Raw genomic sequence first — 27,047 nt, 5'->3', positions numbered from 1 at the left:
TTTCTTTCTGTTATTGTTTAAGTTGGCTGTATACCCCTCTTTTCCCCTTGTTTTTGATTTATCCAATCCCGAATTTCTTTTAGTTATTTCCGACCAATCCGATGTATCTTCCCCCAACTTGGATATGTTTCTGTACCCTAGCCAATAAAGAATTTGCGGGAGGGTGTTTTCATTCCCCTAACGCCTCGAACCTTCTGCGAGAGGATATAAACTGCTGATTTTAGGGTCTCCGGGCCACTTCTGTTCCATCTTTCAGTGTAAAAGGTACATAGCAGGAGGCGGGAAGCGCCTCTTTCTTCGGCAGCGCTCAACAACCAGGTAATGGCCAATTAATAACTTCTTTCTTTGCTAGCTCAGCAGTTTAACTTTCGGGGCGGGTTCGAAGCGTTCCACTATGTAACCTTTTCCTAAAATGTAACTACTCTTTTCATCTATTCTCTTGTAAAGCTACATACTGGGATAGAGAGTGCTAACCCTCTCGAGCTCCCACTCACATTGTTTTGAGGTGAACTTATTTTTCTCTACCAATTCTTCCGTAATGTAATGTAAATTGTTTCCTTTTAAGTCACCTCTTTAGTATGGGATTAGCCCTTGTATTAACGGCCTAGCGCCAAGTAGGTCTTAATCAAAGTGTATTAGGAGTGCAAGTTCGCCTCCTCTCAAATTGTTATTTTAGAGGTCATTTAATTAACCTTCTTTTCGTTTAATAGACCTCAGTAGATTGGGTATTTTACCCCTGTGTTATGTCCGTTGAGGACAGCTTGAAGGTGGAGTTTGGTGTGGCCTGGGAGAGGCTTAAATTTGAGAGCGAGTGGCTCTTTTGAAAATTGAGTGTTGTATGCCTCGAGGAGGCTTTTCAGTGTAATTTGGAGCAAGGGCTCCTAGGTATGAATGGGGTTTTCTGCCCCTCTGTTAAAACTTGTGTTTGGGGTAAAACTGAACTGATTGCCCAAGGATTGTAAAGACAGGGCACGAAGCCCAAATCCTGTAAAAATTGTAACTACCCTTTGTACTTGCTACTTTGTACCTGCCATGCATGTTCTTTCCTTGTTTTTGAAAAGAAAATATAACCTTGTTCAATTTTACATTAAATTTGATTCCGTAGTTTGAGACCCGTTCACGCCCGCACCTTCTTTCATGCATAACTACCACTAAAATACGGTAACAATTACGATGTCCCAACAAAATCCCAGAACAAGGTGTGCCTGTTTGAAGATGAGGGTACTCCTGTGACTGAACAAAAGTCAAGGTCAGTGAAGAAAAGGATGACTGCAGTATTCTTCACTAAAGGGGTTATCCTGACTCGGGTTGTGCTAGAAACACAAAGGGCAATAACTGAGAAGTGGTACACTGAGACTTGTCTGCCTCAGGTCACCCAGGCTCTGAAGCAGCTCCGTCCAAGGTCACGGCTCAACACTTGGCTCTTGCATCACGACAATGCTCCAGCACATACAATTTTCCGCTGGTAATAGGAGTTCCAGAGGGGAAATTTTGGGGTTGAAGATGATTCTCATTCTGGACGACCGTCTGAATCAGTGACTGGGGAAAACATTGAAGCTGTGAGGAAAATGTTGCAGCAAGAGGGACATCGTGCTAATGCAACAATGGATTTTCTTGCCAGATCAGGTTTGACTGTGCTTGATCGCCCTCCATAGAGTCCTGATCTTGCCCTTGTGACTTCGCACTCTTCCCAGAAGTGAAGATGAAGCTGAAAGGGTGGCGTTTTACATCCGACGAGGAGCTTCTGGCAGCATGGGATCAAGAGTGTGAAAATGTAATCGAATAAGAGTGGCAGAGTTGGTTCAGTGACTGGTTTCGACGTATGTAGAAGTAAATTGAGTCGGGTGGAAATTATTTTGAAAAAGTCTAAAGCGTTCACTCACATTGCAAAACTTTCCTAGTGCCCTTTGTATTGGGCATTTGGAAAGAGATCCTCTAGCGAACACCAATCCATGAGCAAGGGAGATGGAGGGAAGATATTTCGTTGATCAGTCACAGGCAGTGTGTGGGCTGAGAGCACAAGATTGTCAGTATCAGTCAAGTAATTGAACGATAGGGAGAGATAGTTATGCTCATGGCAGAGCACCAGGAGATCGGGAACAGATTGTTACAGAACTGATGACAACCTTCCTCTCTTAACACCAATCAGAGGACAATGAAGCTATCGATAAAAGGAAGGAAAGACACAAAACTAATAGCGTCATAGTCGGAAAAGATTAGGAGTTGACTAAGGAAGATCGGACAGTGAATACCAAAGTTAGGAGGCTCACAAAAATAACTAGATAGTGTGTTAGACTCAGCTACGAGTTTCGTGGTCACCAAGCGTAGAGTCAAGGAGAGGTTACCTCTTCTTTCTCCTACTTACGATTATGTGATTCAGAGACGGACGATCATTTCTACAGCTGTCCCCTATCAGTTCAACATGTCGCATCACTAATCAGATAACTTGGTGGCTACATAGAGTTAGGCACCCCTTTAAGTCCTTTCTTACGACCGCGCTCAGGGTGATTCTGTTCAGTCTGGTTGTTTGTATACTACATTTAAAATTATGAGCTTCGTATTGTAGCCAGAGAAGGGGTGTTAGGTCAGAGTGGCGACCGTGGGATCACGAGCTGGGTAAGACAATGTTTCCCCTCTCCCTGTCCGATATCTCTTGGTAAAGTCCTGGTGTCTTCTGACGCACAGTGAATCCCTCATTTTCTGTGGACATGTCTTCATTGCATTCTATTTTCTCTTTTGTTTCATCTGCGCGCTGTACCGTCCTGGTCACAATCCATACTTTGTAAGGAGCACGAACACTACATTTATGAAGAGCTCGCTTCCAAAATTGGCAAGTTATTGAATTACATGTAAAAATTACTTTATTTGTAATTTTTACTCGTAATTCACTTCTGAAATTAAAATTGTAATCGTTACATTGTAGTAATCGAGATACATCGCAACAAGAGCTTGGTAACTTTGGAGCCCCAGCACTCGCAGCTTGTACTACATTGTTCAGACGGTAGCGGTGTTTATTGTTTTAAGAGGAAGTACAACTGGACAACCATCCTCTGTTAACACTAAGCAGAGGGAAAATGGAGGAGATATGACATTTAAAGGTATCGGCAAAAGAAAGAGTGGACTCCATAGGACTCGAGCACCTCAAAAAAACCGTGGAAGAGACTCACACAAGACTGAGCTACCGGAACCATGGAGGAGCCTTACACAAGACTGAGCTAGCGGAACCATGGAGGGGCTCACACAAGACTGAGGTAGCGGAACCCTGGAGGAGCCTCATACAAGAGCCAGCTAGCGGAATCGTGGCGGAGCCTCACACAAGACTCAGCTAGCGGAACAGTGGAGGAGCCTCACACAAGAGCCAGCTAGCGGAACCGTGGAGGAACCTCACACGAGAGCCAGCTAGCGGAACCGTGGAGGAACCTCACACAAGAGCCAGCTAGAGGAATCTGGGAGGTACCTCACACAAGACTCAACTAGCGGAACCTGGGAGGAACCTCACACAAGACTCAGATAGCAGAACAGTGGAGGAGCCTCACACAAGACTCAACTAGTGGAACCTGGGAGGAACCTCACACAAGACTCAGATAGCAGAACAGTGGAGGAGCCTCACACAAGAGCCAGCTAGCGGAATCTGGGAGGTACCTCACACAAGACTCAACTAGCGGAACCTGGGAGGTACCTCACACAAGACTCAACTAGCGGAACCTGGGAGGAACCTCACACAAGACTCAGATAGCGGAACAGTTGAAGAGCCTCACACAAGACCGAGCTAGCGAAAACGTGGAGGTGTCTCACACCGTTACCGAGGTAACTTTTTTAGCCTTCCCCATTTATGTTTTGGACTGGCTATCGCTGTAGAAATTAGTGTCACTTCATGCTTATCTTTCAAACTGGTTTTCTACGACTACTTCTAAGTTACTGGGGGCCATACTCCTAACTTATTATTTCTACTTGCCTAAAACACTCTGTTCTATTTTAATTCAAGAACTGTCTGTTTGTGTTTCGCGTTATTGTGTGCCAGGTATGGACCATTGATGGGCTAATTAATATAAAAATAGGATCAAATAAGTATAAAATGTGCACTATGGAACAGTTAAATGAACTAATGTGATATGCTGGAGAAATGGTCACAACATTTTGTAACTTTCTATTGTAGTTTAATTTTAGAGTTATCCTTGTAGTATATCGTAATTTTTAACTTTAACTCTCTATTAGAACGTAGTTAGTAATATAGTTTACTTTTGCTTGCCGTAGTGGTAGATTGGATTTAGTAGCAGCAGACTTGGTTCAGTGCCTTATTTTTGTCGTGTTTATTTCCACTTACATTATTGACACATTGCCATTATCGTATTGATCGCTGTAAATTGTTATTTCCATTCCCATTATTGTCACAATCATCTCCAACGCAACTGAGAACAACGTAAGTTACAGTCCCCCTGATGAACTTGAGACAAACGTACAGGCTCCCCTATTCCTTGCAACCGGTCCTCAAAACCTTTCATTTACTCCACCCTCCCCCACTGTCGCTGGAACCAGCTGTGCAGGCAACACACATCTATTGTCATCTGAGCTTTCTTGCCATTCCTAGTCGACAAGGGACATCATTAAACACCAGCTTTCTGCGTACAGTAATGCTTTAAATATTTGCAATATAAACGCTCAAAACTTCCTTGCGGAGGCGCGAATTGATGAAATAAAAGCCCTATTTATGCCTCCCAGTTTCCACGCAATATTAATCACTGAATATTGGTTAAAACCACACCACGCAATAGAAAGACTGCAGCTGGCGGGTTATACATTTCTCAGATCCGACAGATTACTAATCCCTCCGGGGGTACTGCCGCATATGTTACGACCAGCTTACGCCCTAAAATAATCTGTAGATCTCCAGGTCCGTACGAGCGAAAACCTGAGTTCATGTTCCTGGAAATAACTGTGAGTGAAGTAAAATGTCTTCTGGGTGTAGCATATAAACCACCGAAAGCGGGTTTTTTATGCGATCTAGAGACTCAAATACAAGACTGAGTCCCTGATTACTCAAAAATAATTATAACGGTTGACTTCAACATAAACCTTCTTGAACCTAACTCTCCTCAGACTTCTTTTAAAGCTTGCAATTTAACGTTTCTTCCTCTCAACGCTACACATCACACAGACACATCACACACTTTAATTGATCTCATTACCACTAACCAACCTGAATTAGTTCTTCATCGCGGTCAAATTAGTGCCCCAGGGATATCGCGACATGATGCTATATTTATGGCCTATTCTATTAAAAGTCCCAAGTTCAAACCGAAAATAATTTCATATAGAGATCTACGAAGAATTGATAATAATAAACTTTTACAAGACACAGTTGCAGTGCCATGGCATGACATATTTAAACTTAAAAACATAAATGACAAGGTGACCCTATTCAATCAACATATGACTGAACTGTACGATAGATATGCCCATGAAAAAAAGGCACGAGGTACGCGAAAACCAGCTCCCAGGCTCTCAGATGAGATTAGAGCACTAATGGCTGAACGCGATGCTGCTTATAAACGAGTTAAGGAACATTGCACTCCTGACAATCTACTGAACTATAAGAGACCAAGAAACGCTACGACCCAACAGATTAGAAACGCGAAACTACGACACGCTCACAGTTTAATTCAGACAAATGCTTTAACAGCTGTATTGTGGAAATCCATAAAGACATTTGGAATTACCAAAGGACGAGACGACGACGAAAAAAAATACCCTTGGAAAAACTGAACGATTATTTTTCATCTAACTGCACATTAAATGCAGCCCTGAAACAGGAAGCTCTAGACGCGAATTATGCAAAGACGCGAACAGATAGAGAAAACTTCTACTTCCGTCCAACAACCCACTCACAAGTCAGGTTTGCTATAAATCGGATAACATCAGCGGCAAAAGGAAAGGACAGTATAGGAATAGAGACGATAAAAATTATTCTGGGTGTGATATTACCTGCACTAATTAACAAATTTAACTCTTCCCTTGTATAGAGCACATTTCCCGAAATATGGAAAGTGGGCATTATACGTCCTCTAAAAAAAGTAGCATCCCCTTCTGAACCATCTGACTACAGAGCCATCTGCATACTTCTGCTTTATCCAAAGCGCTAGAGTTCATCGCTCATAGACAAATAACAGACTACATGACGACTTACAACATACTTGATCCACTACAATCTGGTTTTCGTCAAGCACACAGTACTACAACGGCACTACTGAAGGTCACAGAGGACATCCGAGAAGCTATGGACAACAAGGAAGTGACAGTTTTAATACTCCTAGACTTGAGCAAAGCTTTTGACTCTGTTGACATTGACATTTTGCTCTCGAAATTGTATTCCCTCCATTTCTCGGTCAGCGCCCTTCTTTGGTTGCATTCCTACTTATAAGGCCGTCGGCAGTGTGTTACAGATAGAATAAACAAATCAATTTGGCGGTCTGTGCAGTGTTGTGTACCCCAAGGGTCGGTGTTAGGACCCCTTCCTTTTTCTATTTACATTAATGACGTCTCCCAAATCCTAATACACTGCAAATACCATATTTATGCTGATGGTGAACAAATGTACCTCCATACATCTCCAAATCTAATATTTTTGGCCCTAGACAAAATCAATCAGGATTTAATATCGTTTTCTTCTTGGACTTTGAGATGTGGTCTTAGGTTAAACCCAACAAAAACGCAGGCCATCATTTTTGGATACCCGAAAATACTCGCGAATATCAATCCACCAGAGATTCCATCTATAAGGTTGTGTAATACTGACATACCATTCATGTCATCAGTAAAAGTCCTAGGTGTTACTTTCGATGATGACATGTCACGGAAAACGCATATTACAAACATCACCCAGAAAACATTCTCTGCATTGCACATGCCGCGCGGGTATAAATACTTATTTTCCTAAAAAACTCAAAAAATACAGTACTGGTAGAAGCTCTGGTTTTCCCTCATTTCGACTATTGTGACGCGATTTATAGAGACACTCGGAACATGTTATTGAGCAGATTACAACGTGGTAAAAATGCATGTGTGAGATACGTCTGTAACCTACGGTACTATGACCACGTAACTCCTTCATATAACCACCTATCTTGACTCCGACTAGAAATCCGTCGCACTGTGCATACCCTATGCCATCTCCATAAAATCCTTAATTCTTCAAAGCCATATTACCATACTTCATATTTCAAATACCTATCCTCTTATCATACTCTTAACACCAGATCTGCTAATAATTCCATCCTTGCTTTACCTACCCATAGAACTGCCATCTACGATAAATCATTCACAGTAATTGCCTGCCGTGAGTGGAACCTCCTTCCCGAAAGTATCAGGGGGTTAAGCGCTATTCGCACTTTCAAGGAAGCACTTTGGAGACATTTTACGCACTAGTAAGGATCATCTGTAAACTTGATGCTGCTACTTACAACCATTCTCTTGTTATGGATGTCCTGGTAGAGAGTCCAAAATTCTTATCCAATTTGTTTTTAAAATCAAGTTTTATGTACTGCCTCTTTCTTTTACATGCAGAATATTAGTTTGAAGAATTTATCCTTTCATTATATCTGATTTATTTCATCTTAATTTAATCTTCATTTATTTCATCTTAATGTAATCCCACCATCCTTGTATTTTTATTAATTTAATTTGTATGGGATCTACTTATTGTGAGTAACACAATGTAATATATGTATATTTCACATCGTCGCCATAAGACCTATCTGTGTCGGTGCGACGTAAAGCCCCTAGCAAAAAAATATGTATATTTCACTTCCTGGATAGATGGAAGAGGAGGCCTGAGGGCCTTATATATCGGTTTTGTTACAATCTGTACCCCTTCTGAATGTTCATTCTTGTTTTCATGGTTTCGCAAGGCTAAGTTCTTTACCATATTAGATCTTAACCAGGCATATAATAAAATACCTCTGGCAGAAGAATCCAAACACCTGACAGCTTTCGCCACGGATTGGAATCTGTATCAATACTACCGCGCCCCTTCGGGATCCACACGTATGCAGCTGTCCTTACTAGACAGCTGGAGAGGGTCTTCTCCGATATCAAATTCGAATATCTGACACATTACCTCGATGATGTCGTCGTGTTTTCAGTGACCTCCGAAGAGCACTTAGATCAATTGACGGAAGTCCTCAATCACCTTCGGAAGCCTGGGTTGACCATTAAATTATCTAAGGTAGCCTCTTCTAATCCTTCTATGTTGTTCTTAGGGCATACTGTGTCGCCCGATGGTGTTTATATTGACCATTCCAGAACACAGGCTATTCGTGACTTCAAGCCTCCGAAGGACATAACGGGAATGGCTAGATTCATAGGTATGGTGATTTTTTCAGGAAATGTATTCCTAACTTTGCTATTAGGGCGGCGCCCTTTGAACTTACTTCGCAAGAAAGGTGTAAAATTTGAATGGGGGCCGTCGCAGCCAGCCGCTTTTGAAGACCTTAATTTAGCTCTTTGTAACGTCCCTGTACAAGTCATGCCCGATTTCTCTAAGAAATTCACTGTCCAAAGTGATGCCAGTTCATCTGCTGTGGCTGCTGTCCTTTTTCAGGAAACGGAACTCGGAAGGCGGCATACATTCTATGCGTCTAGGACCTTATCGGTTCGAGAAGTAAAGTATTCTAGCTATGAATTAGAGGCATTGACAGTCTTGTTGGCCCCAGAGAAGTTCCGCCTTTATCTGGAACATGTTAAATTTGAATTGGAAAGACACAAGCAGCCTTAAGGTGGCCTCGTAGTAACCGACGTAACGCCCGTCGGGCTATCAGGATCTCAGCTTTCCTATGTGATGTACGACACATTAGGCGATCAGAAAATGTAGTTGCTGGTGGACTAAGCCACATGTTTTCTAGTGATATTGAGACCAGTGAACAGGAAGTTAGTTCTTCTCTTTTTATGCCCACACCTCCTAGTATTAATGCTATTTTGACTCTGTTTCGTGACACTGAGAATTATCAACAAGAAGATCCCGTGCTGGCTCCGATAATGGAAACCATTTCTTCTGGGGAACATGTTGTCCCTTATGTATTGAGGAACGGGGTTTTGTGTTGCCCTTCGAGACATGATCAGAAAATGAAGGTTGTGGTTCCAACCTTTCTTGTGCTAATGATCTTCAAATACTATCATGAGACCCCATTAGGGATCAAAGGGGAACGGGAATAAATTTATTATTATTGTATGTGTAGACGGCTTCACTAGATTTTCATGGTTGTTTCCCACTAAGCTGACTACCGCTCAGTCTACTATTTCTTGTCTTAACACGTTGAGTGCCATGCGACCCCATTTGGGTACGTGAGAGTAGTAAAGTTTTTGAACTTCACGTCCCCATATGGGGTCGTACGTTCGTTCTAAATCGAGAACTGTGCGAACCCATTTGGGTGCGCAGTAAGTATGTGTTTCGAAGCTCTATAAAGTCTCTTCCTGCCATCTGCTGGTCGTCTATTTAAGTATGTGCATAGTCCACCTCCCATTCCTATATTCCTGTTTTGGCGCGACCCCATATGGGTAGGTCAAAAGTGCTTTGTAGGGTGACAAAGTTATTGTCTATCTCGGGCACGGATTGTTTATGTAAGTGTGCAATGCTGTGAGTTTCCTTTCCCTTTTTAAGCCGTTGCGAGTAAATCGAACAGTAAGAGATTTATTGCAGATAGTCTGGACGATATATCGAACAAGTCTGAAGATGATGATGTAGACGAAGTATATAGTTACAGTGATTTTGAACCCAGTAAAGAACAAATAGCGATCTCGCACGTTCATCCACATTGATGTTGCAGTCTTCAGCATACGTATCCTCGCTGTATTCCGGGTTTCCAAGCCAGCTGTTGCAAAAATTATGACCGTCTTCAACGATATAGTCACTGGTTACCCATGTTGCACAATCATCGCTGCCAGGTTCTCTTACTCAAATTAAAAGATATACAAACAAAATTATATGCTTGTTCAGTATTCCTTATCTACTAATTCTTCTTATAATATTATTCTGTTACATCCTAATTTACCAAATTCACATGATTTTCACTACTTTATATAACTATATTCTATACGAAAATTCCCTAACCTAAAATTGGAAAATCATCATTTACAAACATTTCCCGACCTAAAATAGGGGATCGTACATTTTTACGGCTCCAGTATGAACAAGCTAACACATCTATCATAATCAACAGCGTTTAACGTGTCCCTGTAAAGGAAAAGGCAAATATGACCGAGCGTCGGGACAGTACCTACTGTGTAAGTACGACCCCATATGGGGGCGCGTGTATGTGTACAGTTCGTAATGACCAATACGACCCCATATGGGGTCGCAATATTTTACTTAATATACATAATAAGTTAACCTAATATATCATACATACATCCTCATTTCAGCGATCATTTGCTTGGTTAAGCCTGTGAACGTTTTGGCACCAGGGAGTAACTCGATGTTATTAGCTCACGGCACTAGACGGCAAGCCTATGAAAATCGGTCTGGCATTCAACGTGTTAATACTATCTGCTTCTTTTGGCCCCTGTCAACTGGATAATGCAAAGGCTTTCATATCTAACTCATTCCGGAAATTGTGTTTCAATCTGTCCATATCCCATGTAACAACTTCCGCTTATTACACTCAATCATCTCCGGCTGAGGGGATCAATCGTAATCTTCGATCCGTGTTGATCGCTTTTCATCATGGAGATCATTGCAAGTGGGATACTTCTCTGCATTGGTTATGTTTTACTTTAAATTCGGCTGTTCATGAGTCTCACAACTTCACTCCCGCCTCTCTCATGTTTAAATTTATTCCCAACACGCCGCTGTCTAATCTTTGGTCACTCAATGACAGATTACCAGAGGCAATAGGTCCTGATAATATCAGAGACCTATGGAAGAAGGCTGAAAGTAATCTGAAGGCTTCTCATGAAAAGGTTAAAGAGAGATATGATCGTGGACGTAGGCCCAACAATTTAAAGGTTGGAGATCAAGTTATGGTTAAGAATTTCGTACCTGCAGGAAATCTTACCCCAGGATTTTATGGGCCATATATAGTTTTTGGACTTCTTTACTCCTGTTATTCTTTTGGTCAGTTACCCAGCCACTGAGAGGATATTTAGAGAACACTTTCGCAGATTAAACCGGCATAATATTTTGTTTTGCAGTATAGGCCCCTAAATCATGGCAGTAAAGAATCAGCTATATTTATTCGGCGTCAGTTCTGTAAATGTTTAAACAATATCAGCGTGTAAGGTATATGGGGAGGCCTTCTGCCCCTCACATATCCACCTGACGGCAGTATCTTTTGCATATACTTAATCCTGTACAACCTTCCCCTCTAGTTAGGTTTATTTTATCCAGTTGCGCGCCTCTAAGCCCAAGCCTGCTAGTCACACATGCAGCCGGCCTGATCAGAAACTGCAACTTAGAAAAATACACAACTCTCGCTCCCCACAAAAACAATTTTTGTCACCAAATAAATGACAGTTTCAGTGCCCTCTCTTTCATCTGCGGCCGTGTCTCAACATCTGGCGATTGATGCCGGCGTGTGGTAACGGCCCACTCTGCTCTGGCCCAGTCTCCTGCATAACGGCGTACTGGAACACCATCCTTTCCGGCGAGCGCTGTGGTGCCTGCCCATCTTGCAGCATTATCACTATATTTGGTCTGTGGCGACCATCACCATGGCTAGCCCTCTGAAGGTAGCGGGAGAGATGTATCTGAGAGTACTTGGGGGATCCGGGTGACCCAACTTTGGCACCGGCTGCGGCGGCTGCTTTTGCCGTCAAAACTTGAACTGTATATCTTACACTGGTACGGCTGGAAGAAGACTTCAAGACTTGTTTTTAACGTAATTTCTTAAAAATGAACTTTTTCAAGAAAATTTCTCTCTGTGAAATACAACTTGCGAACAGCGAAACAACCAGCGAAATGTCAAACTTTAACTTTGAGGAGAGACTTTAAGGGAAATGAAGCGTCTTGAAGAATGCCATATGATATATGAATGTCGCAGCTACTAGCGCAAGAAGTTTGGACTTTTCTCTACAGATATCTCTGCCCAAAAACTTATGTTATGCACTCTAGTGTGAAGAGGAACTATTCAAATCCTAAAGAAATGTCTATTTTGAGGTTTCTTAAACTGGGTTGATTATGCTTTGTTTTGGGTGTATTACAGATTGCAACACTTCTATCTCTGTCCACTAACTTCAAATATCGACCAATATAAAATTTTGTATTTTTTATATTTAGCAAATAGGATCCGTCTTGTACCTTTTTGATTATCCAATAAACTTTGGAGGTGTGTTGAGCCTTAACCCAGAGCTCTCTAGAACCTTTCTCTCGGATATAAAATCTGGTACCTTTTCGAGCTACCTTGCCTTATTGATCGCCCAGTCTACTGAGTGTGTGTTAATAGATGAGGAGGGAAGTCTCGCCCTTCATCGAGTATTCCAGCAGATTATGGTAATGGCAGCCCTTTAATAACTATGTGACAGCCTCTGAAAGCTAACTCGAGGGGAGAGTTTCCTATCTTTAATAATGTAACATTAAATTTTCAGTCTTCTAAAATGTAAATATCTACGTATAATGTAAATTTTAAACGAGCCGAAAAGCACTTGGTTAAAATTCGGGACTAGAGAGAGTGACACCTCTTGAGTTCCCTATCAACTTGACTTAGAGGTGACTATGACTTTGTAACCGTTTTCTGTCTGTAGCTTTCCTAACTTACATTTTCTCCATCTAGTCACCTCAGTAGTATAGGCTCAGCCTCTGTAACTTCGGGCCGAAGCCCAAATAGGGTTTTAATGTTTTGAGTGCAAATTTCAAGGAGTGCAAGTGTCCGCCTCCGCATCATTTTGATTTTTGGGCCAGTAACTTTAATGTGTCTTTTTTCTCCCACCAAGTTCCGGTAGAATGGGTATTCTATACTTCTGTAAAATTGATTATTTATGTTAAGATGTTAGACTGTTGAGTGTTTAAGACAGTGAATGCGGTTTGAATTGTAAAATGTTGGTTGTGCCTCGAGAGGCCTTGAAAGTGTTAATTTTATTGGGCACAGATGCTCTGGTTGTAAATATAAAAGTTGCAGGTTGCCTTGAGGAGGCAGTAAGGGTATAAGGTTCGGAGCGCAGCCTCCTAGATAAATTCATAGAGCATAGTTGCTCTTTCTATTCTTGTAGAGGTGTTAGTGTAAATATTGAATGGTGCCTTTTGGAAGGCGGTAACGTTGTAGAGCAAAAGGTGCTCTCGGAAGATTGTACATATCTAAGCTACCGAGCTACTTCTGTGCCTGAAACCTTGCTCCGTTGCTGAGCGACCTTGTTTCCTCTCTGTCTACCACGGTATCCCAGTAACAGGAATAAATGGTGAAAAAATATACTTTATCCATGATGCCCCTCACTTGATTAAATCACTCAAAAACAATCTAAAGAAGTATGATTTAAATGTAGGAGTGGAACTTTTTACCTAGTCTCATACTGAAGAAATTTATAACAAAGATTCAACCATTGTTCAGAGACTAGCCCCAAACTTAACAAAACAATGTATTTCTCTTCCCTCCTTTTCACCAATGAGAGTGTGTTTAGCTGTTCAGACTGTGAGTCAATCTGTTGCTTGTGGCATAAAGGTGCGTGTTCAGTGTAATTCATTGTCACCCTCTGCAGCTATTAGAGCTGATTTAATTGAAATATGTGACATACTATTTGACATCTTCAATTCCTCAAAATGTAGTACCACAGGCTCTAAGCAGTATTGAAAACACCTTTGCAGTAATTATAATAATTTAAGAAAATTGGTAGAAATTGAAAATATCTAAGGCAGATCATTGTGTTAAACAGAGGTGGTATCAATGTTGGGTAGATAATGTCACTGCTCTTAAGATTTTGTGGTCAGAATTATTGGAGCAATAGATTTTCAATTTCTATTCAGTAGAAGACAGGCACAGGATTGTCTGGAAAATTAATTTCCCATTGTCAGGGATAAAGAGGGCAATAATATCGCTCCAGATGCATCTAATTTTTACAGTGCATTAAGAACTGTTAGATAAATAACTTACTATCCCCTTCACACGATAGCAATTGTGAGGCTGATGTTGCAGTATCCCTAACAAAACACAATAATTTAAACTAAGTTACACTGTGAATGTAAGATTAAATATTAGTGATAAGAGACCTAATTGTAATGAAGAAAATGAGATCGTCGACTGTAATGTGCAAACCACACAGGCAAAGGCAGACAATTATGTCATTGGTTGGACACTCGAGATATCAAAGACAAGTTAGTGAAGACCTTCATGAATGAATATGTTAGTGTAGAAGGTGTTTGTGACAACTGTTATTCCTTGTTGGCCCATAAATACTTTACAGTTCTCAATAAAGCTTTTGTAAATAAAACGAATCGTTTCTACACATCTCAGTAGATAAAGAAAAATGCCAAATTACAGAAAGTAACGCATATGTAATTTCATATCCAAGTGCATTGGGATGTACATAAGGTAGTATATATATAATTATAGTATGTGCATGGTTGTCAGTATATATGGATGCCTGGCCTGAAGTTTATGCAAATTGTTACAGAAATTTGTCATGACTAATCTTCAATTTGTAGAAAATAGCTTGAGAACGGGAGAATAATTTATTTTTGAATGAATATTACATGGTATGTAAAAATTGTAGACAGTGGACTATCACATGTAAAATCCAGTAGTTTTGGTCTAGGTGTAGGCCTAAAACGGATGTTACTTTTCATGCCTCAGGGTATTTCGTGACTACTAAAATGTTATAACCGCAGATCAAACATTTTGTACTTAGAGAGCTATTTCATAATTCGTCTAAAACTTAAAACCAATATATTTTCGTGTGCAGGTGAAATTTCGAGACGTCTGGTTCAGGTATTATGTCATAGCAGGCACAAGGAGCAGTCGACAGCGAGCCGCTAGATAGTGGCAGTGGCTGCACTTTGGAGAGTGTTTCTGCTATTATCTTTATAACCTACTTGGTGTGGCCATGTAATGCGTACAGAGGGCACTTCACAACACACCAACTGGAGACAGGCCACGTGGTCGGTCCTAGAAACACCTTCAAGAAGACATGAGGGACGTTCATCTTGTTTCGAATGATGCTCTTATAGAACCAAGTGAAGATTCGCTTGAAAAAACAGCAGACCCTGCTCCACTGCAGGACAAGCGCTAACAGGTATTACTTGCCTATGAAGTGCTCTGTAACAATCAGGATGTAACAATACAGTAAACTGTACTCTGTTCCGACATCAGTACCGTTAACACGTAGTAATACGAGCTTGTGTCATGAGCACGAATATCTTACTTACAGCGTTGGCAAGTAATTGAATTACTGGTAACGACTACTTTCTTAGTAACTTTTACTCGTAATTTACTTCTGAAAATAAAATTGTAATCGATACATTGTAGTAATCGATATACATCTCATCGAGAGCTTGCTAACTTTGAAGGCCCAGCACTCGTTCATTTAATCACACGTTGTTGATATTTAGGTAATAGTGAGACGGTGGTGGTGATTATTGTTCTAAAAGGAAGTACAACAGAGCAACCATCTTCTATTAACACTAATTAGAGGTAAAATGGAGGAGAAGTGAAGGTATCGGCAAAATAGAGGGAGGACTCACAAACCGTGGAGGAGCCTCATACCAGACTCAGCTAGCGGAAACGTGGTCACCAAACGACACTCCCAAGTTGACAGTCCCTGGTCTCCCTTAAAGTCGCCTCATACCGCCCCCACGTCGTGAAGCCGGAATAAACACGTGACAGTGAACGGGTTAAGGCATATTCGCTCCCCTATTTGAATAAGTTACCCTGAAAACTCGAAAGTGACATTCTATTTTCGCTCGGGAGCTATCATTTTGAATGTCTGTTTAGTCTCACGCAGCAATGATAGCCACTTAATGTCCTTGTACTAAAAGGTACAAAACAGACAAATGAACTACCTTCTGGCATACCCATGTAAAAAACTCAGTGATTCTCTGAAGACTCGCGTCCTACGATTATTGTAGCTTTACTGATTACATTCAGAAATTAATTTTTGCTCGGGTAATTTATTGAACCCAATCACTTTTATTTTTCACTTTTCCCATCACAGCTTAGTTACAGCATAACTAAAATGTTTCCACAGAGCGAGTGACCACATAACTGTCGGGAGAAAATGGGATCAAACCCCACCTCAGCAAACTTCAATATTGATTTCTGTGGTTTCCAAATTCCACACCAGGCAAACTAAGGCCAGAGTAACTTCCCTCGCTATCTCATTGTCACCGTAAGACCTGTCCACATCTAGTAGAGAACCTGCCACCTGGTGACTGCCCTAAATGCAGATCAGTGGCAACTGACTGAAAGTTGCACCCTCCTGTTCGAATACCACGGATATTCACAAACGCATCAAGGAATCAAATGCGGCATTTCTTGGGGGAAGATTCGCAAATGATTTGTTGGAAGTAAGAGTTAAAATGTTTAGATTGAAATGCATAATATCGCATAGTGCAACTAGTGACCCACTCAAGCTTCGTATGGGATCAATAGTTTCTTTGTACCGGCATGCCTCTTATGTCATTGGCCGTTCTCCCCCTGTGCATAGCTCAGTATGACAGCCGTCAGCTCCCTCCTTTCAACCTGTGTTATGTTCAAACCCATTCTGCCATTTCAATGAAACTACGGCAGCATAGCATTTAGCTTGGGTTCGATTCCAGTTAAGTGATTAAAAAGTTATGTGCGGCTCCATTGGGGGGTGCACCTGAAATTAGCTGCACTAATTCAGGGTGAGGACGCGAGTTTACTGAGCCAACAGCTTTTCAAACCAAATATTCAATGCAAAATATATTTTTATCGTCATAAGTTAATTGAGATCATTCATTATTATTTTGATAAATACTATGTAATTAATATCAAAATATGGTTTCTAATTTCAAGCCTGATTTTATACCCTTGTAAAATCACATTTCAAGCACTGGGATAAGTGGATCATTAGTCTGCCTTATTCACCGCTGACACAGCCACTTGCATCGATTCTCACTTTCACCCCTGTTTAAAAAGTAATTCAGATACTTCTGCAGGGATCAATGCAGGAACTACTGAAAGCGTAAATGTAGTGGTGAAGAGTGAAAACATGAACATTATAAGATGACTGATGTGCTTGTCATTTGTGTGATGGGAGAATTACGTACATTACTTCAAGTTTCCCATCTGTGCCATATCTGGAGGCTACCTACCTAAGTGAGATCAAGCTACATATTTCAACGGTAACGTTCCTCGAGGTCACATACCTGGATGATCTATGGTGCTGACTATCCACACTGTCCTCAGCCTGTAGAGCGGCTTCAACCACTTAATTCGACGATACTGTTTATTACTCTACTCAACTCCCAATTAGAGAGCGGCATATGGTCTGCACCCCTCGGGAACAAAGGAGGCAGAGAGCTGCTAATTTAATCACAAGGAAGATGGGTCTGGGGTCAACACTAACTCATATTTAACAGTTTTATTGCCTTGAAATAATTTATTTACATTGATACAAGCCTTAGCATAGAATACCATTCGCTTCCAGGCAACGGCACAACACAGAGTTCTTTGTTACCGGCAGAAACCCTCACTGTTGTAGCACTGAACCTCCTGAGAGGAGGAAGGGCTCTTCCTCACCTCCAAGGCGCAGGTAAGGATCGTACTACGGATAGAGGGAGACACACTAGATTACTGTTGTGTGTCCAAGTAACTTACTTATTCAATGAGCACTGCTCTAGGAAGTGTACCACATCATGGTGCCTTCCCCCCTCCGTTTGGCAAGGGTTAGAGCTGTGCAACTATTAGTCTTTGCATTGAAACTAGTGGGGTCTTGTGTGGTGAGGTACCTCACTATATCGAGGTGACCCCACTGAGCAGCTTGTACAAGAGTAGTACCCAGCAACTCCCCAGTAACACCTCCCTCCTCCACCAGGTACATCACCACATCCACGTGGCCCTGTACGGCTGACAAGGAAAGTGCAGGCACTCCTTGTCTGTGGGTACCAATGTTCACATCAATGACACTCCTTCCAAAGGACAGTCCTCTCGACCTCGATTTTCTACTTTCCTACCAGTGCCTCCACAACATGCAGCTGTCCCCTTCTTCAGCATGGTTCAAATCGGTACGTTTCCAGTCCACACAGGGATTTCTTGCAAGAAGGAAATTCACCACATTGATATATCCCTGATCAGCGGACCAATACAGAATTTGCTGAAGGATTTCGTGACCTGGTTCGTACTGGACGAGCAGTTCCCGCCACCGTGGACCTTCCTCTCTTTTCCGCCAATCCTCTCTCTCTGGAGAGGAGGTTTCTCTCTCATCTCGCAAGCCAGCTCTCTCTTCTCAACAACCTTCTCTCTGTCCTTACATGCTCTTTCCTTTTCCTCCTCTCTCTTCTTACATGCTCTCCCCAACTCCTCTCTCCTTACGTGCTTTCTCCACATCCTTTGCTTTCTTCTCAAATGCCTCCTCCCTCTGTTCTATCACCATCTCCCTCTTTTTCAGCACATCTTCCCATGAACTCGTGCTGTTCTCTGTCTCCTTAGGGGTTCTCCCCAATCCTTCCACCACTCTGGTGTCATCTTCCAGCTGCAATTCCCTAATGTCCACATGTTCCGCGACCCATGGAGTGCCGCACACAGTCGCACCGCGTCTGAAACACACAATAACATCACAAATTAACAGAAAGTCCTCCTTAGAGCCGGTTTACATGGGATCATGTTAATGAAACTGGCCACCATGAGAATTACCTGAAAGGAAATTGATTAAGTTACGAAGTGCGGCAGATATGGCAAACCTTGTTATAATGTTCTAGAAACTTACTTCGTCAGATGAGTGGCACTGTAGTCAGATTGCCAACAAAGAAAGAAAGAATAAATTGCACGCTAAAAGGATGATTTAAACATTGAATTTATTTGCAATGTAGAGCCCTCACCTGCCACACGTTTTATATTGAACTACCTGTATTTCTCAATGTTGACGGTTGAATGTTTACTTCTAGGATTGTTACGACCTGTCAATTATCTATGATGTGAATTTTTGGAGATTTCTTTACTGTGAGAGAAATTTATATTCTTCACTTTTTATTTTAGTTTTACATTTAATATTTTAAATTAAATATTATATTATTCTGTGTTAGGTTTTTTGGCAGCTCAGTTTGTCTACGGAATAGTTCATCCTTTCAAAGTAATATCAATCCTCGATTACTTATTCAAAGAAATGTAAACAACTATAATTAATGCCAGACTCAGCTTGAGGTACTCTAGCCGCTAATACCACGGTCGGGAGCTAAAAACTCATCACACCCCTTTTTTGTCGTTTCTTGAAACAGTATTCCATCACCCTCCTGCCTATGTTACATCACTCCACCGAGAGTCGCAAGTTAGGAAGGGCATCCGGTTAGAAGGATAGAACCTCGAATTGGGGTAATACGTGAAAAAAGCCCTAGCACAGCCTCCACCGGGTTATTGTCATAAGAGTCCATGTATGCGCGTGCTTCTACTTACTTGTGTTAGGCCACTCACTTTTATCTATCCTATCCGACCTTCCTCGGTTAACTCTTGTTCTTTTCCGGCCCCACGCTATTACGTTTACGAGGGCTAAGGAGTCTTTAATTTCCACGCCTTTCGTAGCTCTTGTCTGTCTTTGGCTGATACCTTGCGCGGTCGCTCCACTCCCCAAGACCTTATGTCGCTTTTCAGCGTTAAGTCTCAATGAATAATGCACATTGTGTATTAAGACTTACACCATCTCCCTGGTACCGTGTCAAGTCCTAGGAGGTTGGCGTGGTCAACGCGAATTTAGGCCCTCAGGAGCATCGAATGTGTAGTGTAGGTAGGGATTTCATTCCATATTCTGGAATTCTGATAATACGCGAAATCCTGCAGAGCTAAATTCCGGCACTACATTAATTTTTACCTATTATATTGGGTATTCAGTATAAATCTAGTTTAGGTCTTCCTGCGTGATTGTACCTAAGTTACGAACTTGTAGAAAAAATGAACTTTGTATTCCATGCGTCAACAAATACATCTAAACTAGTCAAATTGCACGAACAGTTATTTTTTTTGCTGATATGTGCATCCTAGGTTCACCGTTTCTAGAATTTCCAAGATGCTTCCCAATATTACGCCCCGTATGAATAAAACATTTATATTACACCATATCCCTAGTCCTATGTGTAGCCATGAGCTTCCACAAATCTCAGCATCAAAGTCGAATCTCAAACTTGAAACTGTAACGCCATTGTAAAGTTAAGCCTGGCGTCAAACGCATGGGTTAACCTAGCACTTTTGACCATAATCACGTCAGCAATTAGGTCTTGGGATGTTAACGCGTGGGTGAGGCGGGCTGATGTACTGGTCATCCTCCTCAGTTGTATTCCCCGACCCCCAGAGTCTGTAGCTCCAGGACACTGCCCTTGAGGCGGTAGAGGTATAATCCCTCGGTAAGTCCAATGGAAAACCGACCCTGGAGGGTAAATAGATAAAGAAGAAGAAGGAGAAGAAGAAGGGTTTAGGGAATTGCCTCTATAAGGTTCTGTGTATGTCTATTTACCCCTGTGTCCTAGCAGAGCTCTCCCCTGAGTTAGCCCTCCCTATTAGTCACCCTTACGACTGGCAGTACACCATTGATGCAATTCTACCCCTCCATCTCACCTCATAAAAATGAGTATCTGTGTGGAGTGACGTCATCATAGAAGCAAGAGCTGTATTGACGTCACCGCGAACAAGCTTTGACCTGTAGCTGAAGACTCCAAGTTCTCTCAAGTCAGGTGTCTTGGGTCATAACACACTGTCGCATTCCTTTACAACGCCAGATAGGAAAAATACAACTTAGCTCGCAAAGTCATTCTTTTCTTTTCTGCTGAAATGTACACGTCTCCACATTTACTGTAGTCAGTACATCTTCATCGTACACATATTTCAAGCACGGTGAGGATATTTGAAATGCACTTAAGCTCTTTTAGTTTTTGAGTTTATGTGAACTCCACGTTCGAATCCTTAGGAGTGGCATTTACTCTGCTCACCTAGGGTTGAAGTGCCCCCTACAAGAGTTAGCCAAGGAGGTTAGATAGACGACAGCTTAGCACACAACATGTCTAGACTCAACTAAATACCCCTAGTTCACCAATGCAGACACAACAACAGCATAGGTTGCTCGGCTCTTACTTACGGCAAGGGTGCCCCTGGAGTAGCTTTACTCTTTTAGAACCCCACCACATCAGAATAAAATGTCCTACAAGAGTTGGCCAAGGGGGTTAGATAGACAACAACTCAAAATACATCATGGCTATACTCAGCTAAAGCACCCAGTTCGCTAACCCATGCACTTTCAAGTCAGGCACCTCTTTTAGGAGCCTCTTTCGACAGTATTCCACATGATAACGGCATCCTAATGTCTGAAGGTGTCAGAGGACGTAACGCGTGTCTAGTATCATAATCTCCAGAAATCCCTTCTACAGCTGTAGTATTGTATCCAAGGGACGAGCTAAACCCTGGTATAAAAACTCCTACTTTCGGCTGGAAATATATCGCAGGCAATGTGCTTCAATGTGGTAGCAAACACTTGTACTGAATTGTGGATTTGTGACAATTAGGCCTATATTCTACAGAGTCCTTGCGGTTACCCCGCTAAGTCTTAAACTTATTACCATATTATAAGTTCAATATCAATAGTTCATGGTGTAGGTTACTGTAGTCACGTACTTCAACAGATAAGTGGTCCTGAGTTCGGGATACAAGTTGCTACAAAATAGGTGTGGCCACCTGAAGAACATTCTGAGTTTTAGCCCTCCCTGTGAAAAGCCACTGCAGTGAGCTCAGAGTTTGATCAACGGCATTCTGTGAGAAATAATTCCCAGACCACACTATCTTTTCATCGGTCTGTTTTCACATCAACTTTGCTGCATGGGAGTGAAAGCTGGGTGGATGTGGGGGTACATTATTTATGATATATAAGTAACAGACCTGAAAGTAGTGAGAGTGACTGCTGGTACAATAAGGTGGAAACAATGGCAGGAGGATATTCGGAATGAGGGTAGTTCAATCCCAATTCGTACAGTACAGCTGCTGATTTAGTGTGGCTTTCGTGGTGGGGTCATGTTTGGCGAGTGGCGAAGAATAATGTACATTGAAATAGAGTGTAAGAGAAGTACAGGGAGGACCAATACGACGTTGGTAAGACTCAGTTCTTAACGAGTTAAGAATTAAAGGTATGAAACTAAATGAACCACAGAGGGTTGCAGACTGAACGCAAAATACGTGACAGTTGGAAATTTATAAGTATTTATAAGACACACTTCCCGAGTCTTTGACAGTAGTTTTTGTTTGTATCAAGCCTGTCCTTATTCCGAATATTCCTCCTTCCAAGATGCGCAGGGATGAAATGACGCCAGACCCCGCTAGCTGCAGGAAAAGATGGCCGATACACAGCTTGGTTACGTGTCACAGCTTATCGCTTCTCTCTGAATACCTGGTGTATTCAAACACGTGGAAAAAACAACTTCAGGAGAAAAGAATTAACAAGTAGATTTTGAGATAAAATAAACAACACTGAAATTACGAACAAGTTATAAACTTCAAAACTTGGCATTATAACATGAAATGTGATCACAGAGTACAATTCCCCAAAATACTCTCAAGATTTCACAAATTACCTTTACTTCGCCGCCTGCATTGCAGCTTGCTACTACACTACTGACTTTATACTGCCTCGCCGTACAGCTGCTACCTTCGCTTACTCTCCTCACTTCTTCAACCTGGGAACCTCTATGTCACTACAACATCAGCCGTCTGGAATTATCTTATGATAAATGTGTTTTTGAACTTTCTACACTCGCCCTATAACAGATCAGCCCTCCGCTTCTACAAATCAGTTCAATTCTGACAGCGGTGTGGTTCTGCTTTCGGCGTATTTAATTTGACTTAACATCTTTGCTACCTGGACTCTTGTTCAGCACGGCATGGGTGAGAAAAGGCTTGACATTTATATTTTGTTGTGAGCATTAAGTCCTTCATTTCATCAGCTCCGTTAGCCAATCATCTACGAGTGTTTATTAAGCTATCTCGAAATTTATGAAGTTCCCAGAGAAGCACAGTGATTACAGGTGGTTAACGGTCCTTTGCATTATTTTGGTTACGTAACCGCGTGTGGCCATGTGAAATATTTTTCTTTACTTATGCCATTTTCAACTACGCGGGACGGTTGCTTCGATTCATGTACCTTCCCCGAGTTCCCCTTTTCCTTTTTCCAATGATGGGGCTTCTTCCTTTTTAATGTTAGCCACGTCTTGTTATTGTTTATCTGAGATTTGGTGTCAGGATTATTTTCTTAAGGTAACTTTCACTGTTGTTATCTTTGCGACCATTCAAGTAATATGCGGCTGGTACACTGCGTCTTGGTCAGTGATTCGTTTTATGAATGTTATTCCGTGTTGCTCTCTGAACTTGGTCCTCTGAATTGTGTACTTAATTCTTAGCATTAATACGTGTTATACGTTGAGTTGTTTGAAATATTTTTCTACAATCTTTTGTCAATAATGTACTTTCCTGCGAAAATCTCTGGTTGCCGAAATGCTTCCACGAATCTAGTTAATTCCTCTTATCATTGCTCTTTGTCGGTTGGACATTAGTTTCTGTATTGACGTTCGTGAGTATTATTATCATTATAGCCAACTCGCTTGAGTTACAAGTCAACTTACCACAGTCTATTAAACATTTGATACCTAACCTAACGCATAACAACCAGAACACATATCTACGTGCCCTGGTACAGCACATGTTCACTTCACAACGGTCCTTTGGAGATTGTTCAGTTCTCCGGATGTCACACCTGTAGATGGCCACATATGGACATACTGAAAGAGTTTGTTTTCCAGTCAAGACGACTCTATCTAGAAATGAACATGAATGAACATGAATGACAAGAGAAAACACTCTGCTGCAACCAGTATTTACAAATATGTTCGACGATCTACAGGAATCTTATGATCAATGCATGACGCATTAGGCCACACTTTTGACAGACTTGCACAGCAAAGTGCATACCAGTTCGTGCCAGTGCTTCAAATATAACACATTGCGCACAGCCTACGCAAGCATATGAGGAAACGGAATAAGCGAAGGAGACATCGGCCCTTTATCCAACGAAAACTTACGGGCGTTTTTACAATTCTCTACATGTCTTTAATGGGAAGCTCCCATAACCAGGATCTCAACTCCATTTTGCTAATTATTATGCTTCTCAGTGTTGCTGTTAATCTTCATACAGCAACAGCGATTGCACTCCGACCGGCTACTCCATGCCAGGGAAGGCTGAGCCTTGTAAGCTTCAGTTTGTACCAATGAAATCATGTGATTCATACGGGAGAATATGAGACATGTAGAGACAATTGCTCATGGATATCTGTGATCCAAAGTGCTCCCTCTGTTTTCCCATGTAAGCTGTCTTGTATATGGCAACTATTTCCAGGTATTGGGGAAACTCTCTTCACTTGACAACAAGCCTAATTTCTTATTAAATTCTCTACAATTATCATTATGAAGGATGCACACTGGTACCTGTCATGCTTAAGGGAGAGTGTTTGCATATAAACCTGAACTTAAGGGTACATGTCTGTGAAGGACCATAATTTTAACTACAAATCACACACAATATATCACCAGTAGTATGCTTCATATACACCCTAAATTCACTGTACGAGTGGAATTAACCTTTTAGAACCATAAAACAACAAATAAAAATTAGTTAGTGAAGTATTTTAATAATTAGCCTACTTTATCCTTTGGATGTAATTTAATTTTTGAGAGTGTAGACAGGTTTTTAAGTACCTTTATCTCTGAAAGTTATCAATAAAATCCACCATTTTCAACTGTATACAGAGAATGTGTGTGTACATAAAGTAGACTACTACGGAGAACACAGAGAAAGAAATGAATTAGCAGCATTAATTAAAACTTGGTATATAAGTATACAGCAATTTTTTGTTGGGTGTAGCTGAAGTCAAGTCCTAATTTTTTAAGATAGGTCCGAGATAGTAGTCTACTTTTCTTCCATTATCGTACTGATTCTATGTACGAAGTTTCAGCCTTCTAGCTTGAGTAGTTTTTGGTCTATTAAATTAAATATGTCAGAAAACTAAACTTTCGGGAAATTGGACTTAAAGTTTAACTTAGATTTTAATGAAAGTTGTGGCGTAACCTGATCTATTTACTGCATTCCAGCCCCATAATCATCTTGGTTCAGAAGATCTTCGTCCTCTTTCTTAATCCTTATATTCCTTTTTTCTGGTTCTTGCCTCCTTGGAAGTCACCTTGAACATTCTCTCTGCCTCGGCAACTATTATGTCAATAGCAGTGAGGAGGTAGAGGAAGATCCATAACTGCACAGAAAGTTTGTGTTGCTTTATACCCTTTGCTAATACACCGCATACCACAAGCTACTCTTGTGTTCATATTATAAAGCCTCTTGTTATTTACCCCTGAGACCATGACCACAGACACTGCACATAATGATAAGTTTTGAGGCTAAACTCTTTCTACTATTTGTATCTCAAGCAGTTCAATACTACTTTCACATTCACAATATTTACACTTTAAACATTTGTTCAGTAAACTGCTCACAACACTCAGTTCAATTAGCACAGACCCAGGATTTATGTTTGGAATCTTTTCTTCACTAAAGTTACTGCTGTATGAGTCGTCCAAATATTTCAGTTTCTTTTTTGAAGCACTTGATTGCACCTTAACCTCACTCTCACCAGAACCATTACTGGTATTGATTTGTGTTTCTTGCTCCTTAAATGTAAATCTATTTCCGTAAAACTTGCGCCTTCCAGCACCAAATTTCCTTGTCTATCTATGGAAATATTTGCTACTTATATTTTAGAAAAGCTATTGTGATCAACACTATTGTTTATTTATTACTGTTGTGGAGAAAGATGAACATCGTGCAGGTTAGCCAACTTCTGAAAGTTAAATTTACTATTTTTGCATAGAAATTACCTTTAATGCCCCAAAGTGACATGTTCAGGAAATATTATGAAGTTTAAATACATTTGACATGTAAAGGGGCGTGGCAGAGTTCTGCATATATTTCAGATTAGGGCTGTAAAAGGTCGTAAAACATTAATAATATGTACTTAATTTATATGGCTGGATTCACGAAAGACTGGGGGATAGTATAAAAGCAAAATTTATTTTGATTTTTAAAAAAAGTTCGCGTATTTTATGTTCCCTGAAAATACTAACTATGATTCGAAGTAAATAATACATAACAATAGTACGATATAGACAAGGAGAATATTTGAGTGATATATGTAACATAAACATTACATAGTTTCGTTATTTGTCTTGGTTGTGGCAGTGAGTTTACAGACGAGGAGGTGACAAGAGTAAGTTAATAAACATAATGAATTATTATATATTTTATACGAGTTTATTGAGTTGAGTTCTAGAAACTGACCATGTACGTCACAAAAATATACTGTAAATTTATTTATACCTATTTCCTTATTTTAATTAAATTCGTGATACTTCAGGAAAGGTGATATTTAATAGTTAGATTAAATTAAGTGAAAACTATAATCAATTCATTACATGAAATAGAACTAAAGGTAAGTCATACTTCCTGCAGTCCTGTACCTTAATTACTGTATCTTAATCTCCCTCATTGAGGCAAATGACAACAGCCCCACATTAACCCTCTGACGCCGACATCCATATATCATATACGACTCCTTTTATAGACACGCTGCCGACCTCCATACGAGGTATAGACACCTGCAGGCCCAACATCATTTTGTTGTTGCTCTTAAAGTATTAAATGTTGTAGAGATGGAAGTGGTATACCTTTGATGGTAAGGATCTCTACCTTGCTTGTATGTATGAATAATCCCAAATCAGTTTTTCTGTCTTTCTCTCTGAAGTGTTTGAAATAGTCTGATCCCTGTCCGCTTGAGAGCACGAAGTCGAATCTAGCAGATGTACGTTTCATTACGGGATGTTTCC

The 27,047-nt window shown here is 40.9% G+C and overlaps 1 protein-coding gene across 1 annotated transcript in view; it reads right to left on the bottom strand.

Moving 5' to 3' along the window:
• Positions 1 to 18,162: 18,162 nt before the first annotated feature.
• Positions 18,163 to 27,047, bottom strand: part of LOC137503322 (uncharacterized) — a 93,299-nt gene continuing 84,414 nt past the window's right edge. The window contains exon 4 of the mRNA XM_068230873.1: positions 18,163 to 18,691. Within this exon, the coding sequence (XP_068086974.1) occupies positions 18,436 to 18,691 (256 nt within the window). The 3' untranslated portion in view covers positions 18,163 to 18,435. The remainder of the gene's footprint in view (positions 18,692 to 27,047) is intronic.

This window comes from Anabrus simplex, chromosome X (genome assembly GCF_040414725.1).
Source record: "Anabrus simplex isolate iqAnaSimp1 chromosome X, ASM4041472v1, whole genome shotgun sequence".
Classification (NCBI taxonomy): domain Eukaryota; kingdom Metazoa; phylum Arthropoda; class Insecta; order Orthoptera; family Tettigoniidae; genus Anabrus; species Anabrus simplex.
The sequence above is the reverse complement of the archived record's forward strand: the minus strand, read 5'-3'. Positions and strand labels throughout refer to the sequence as shown.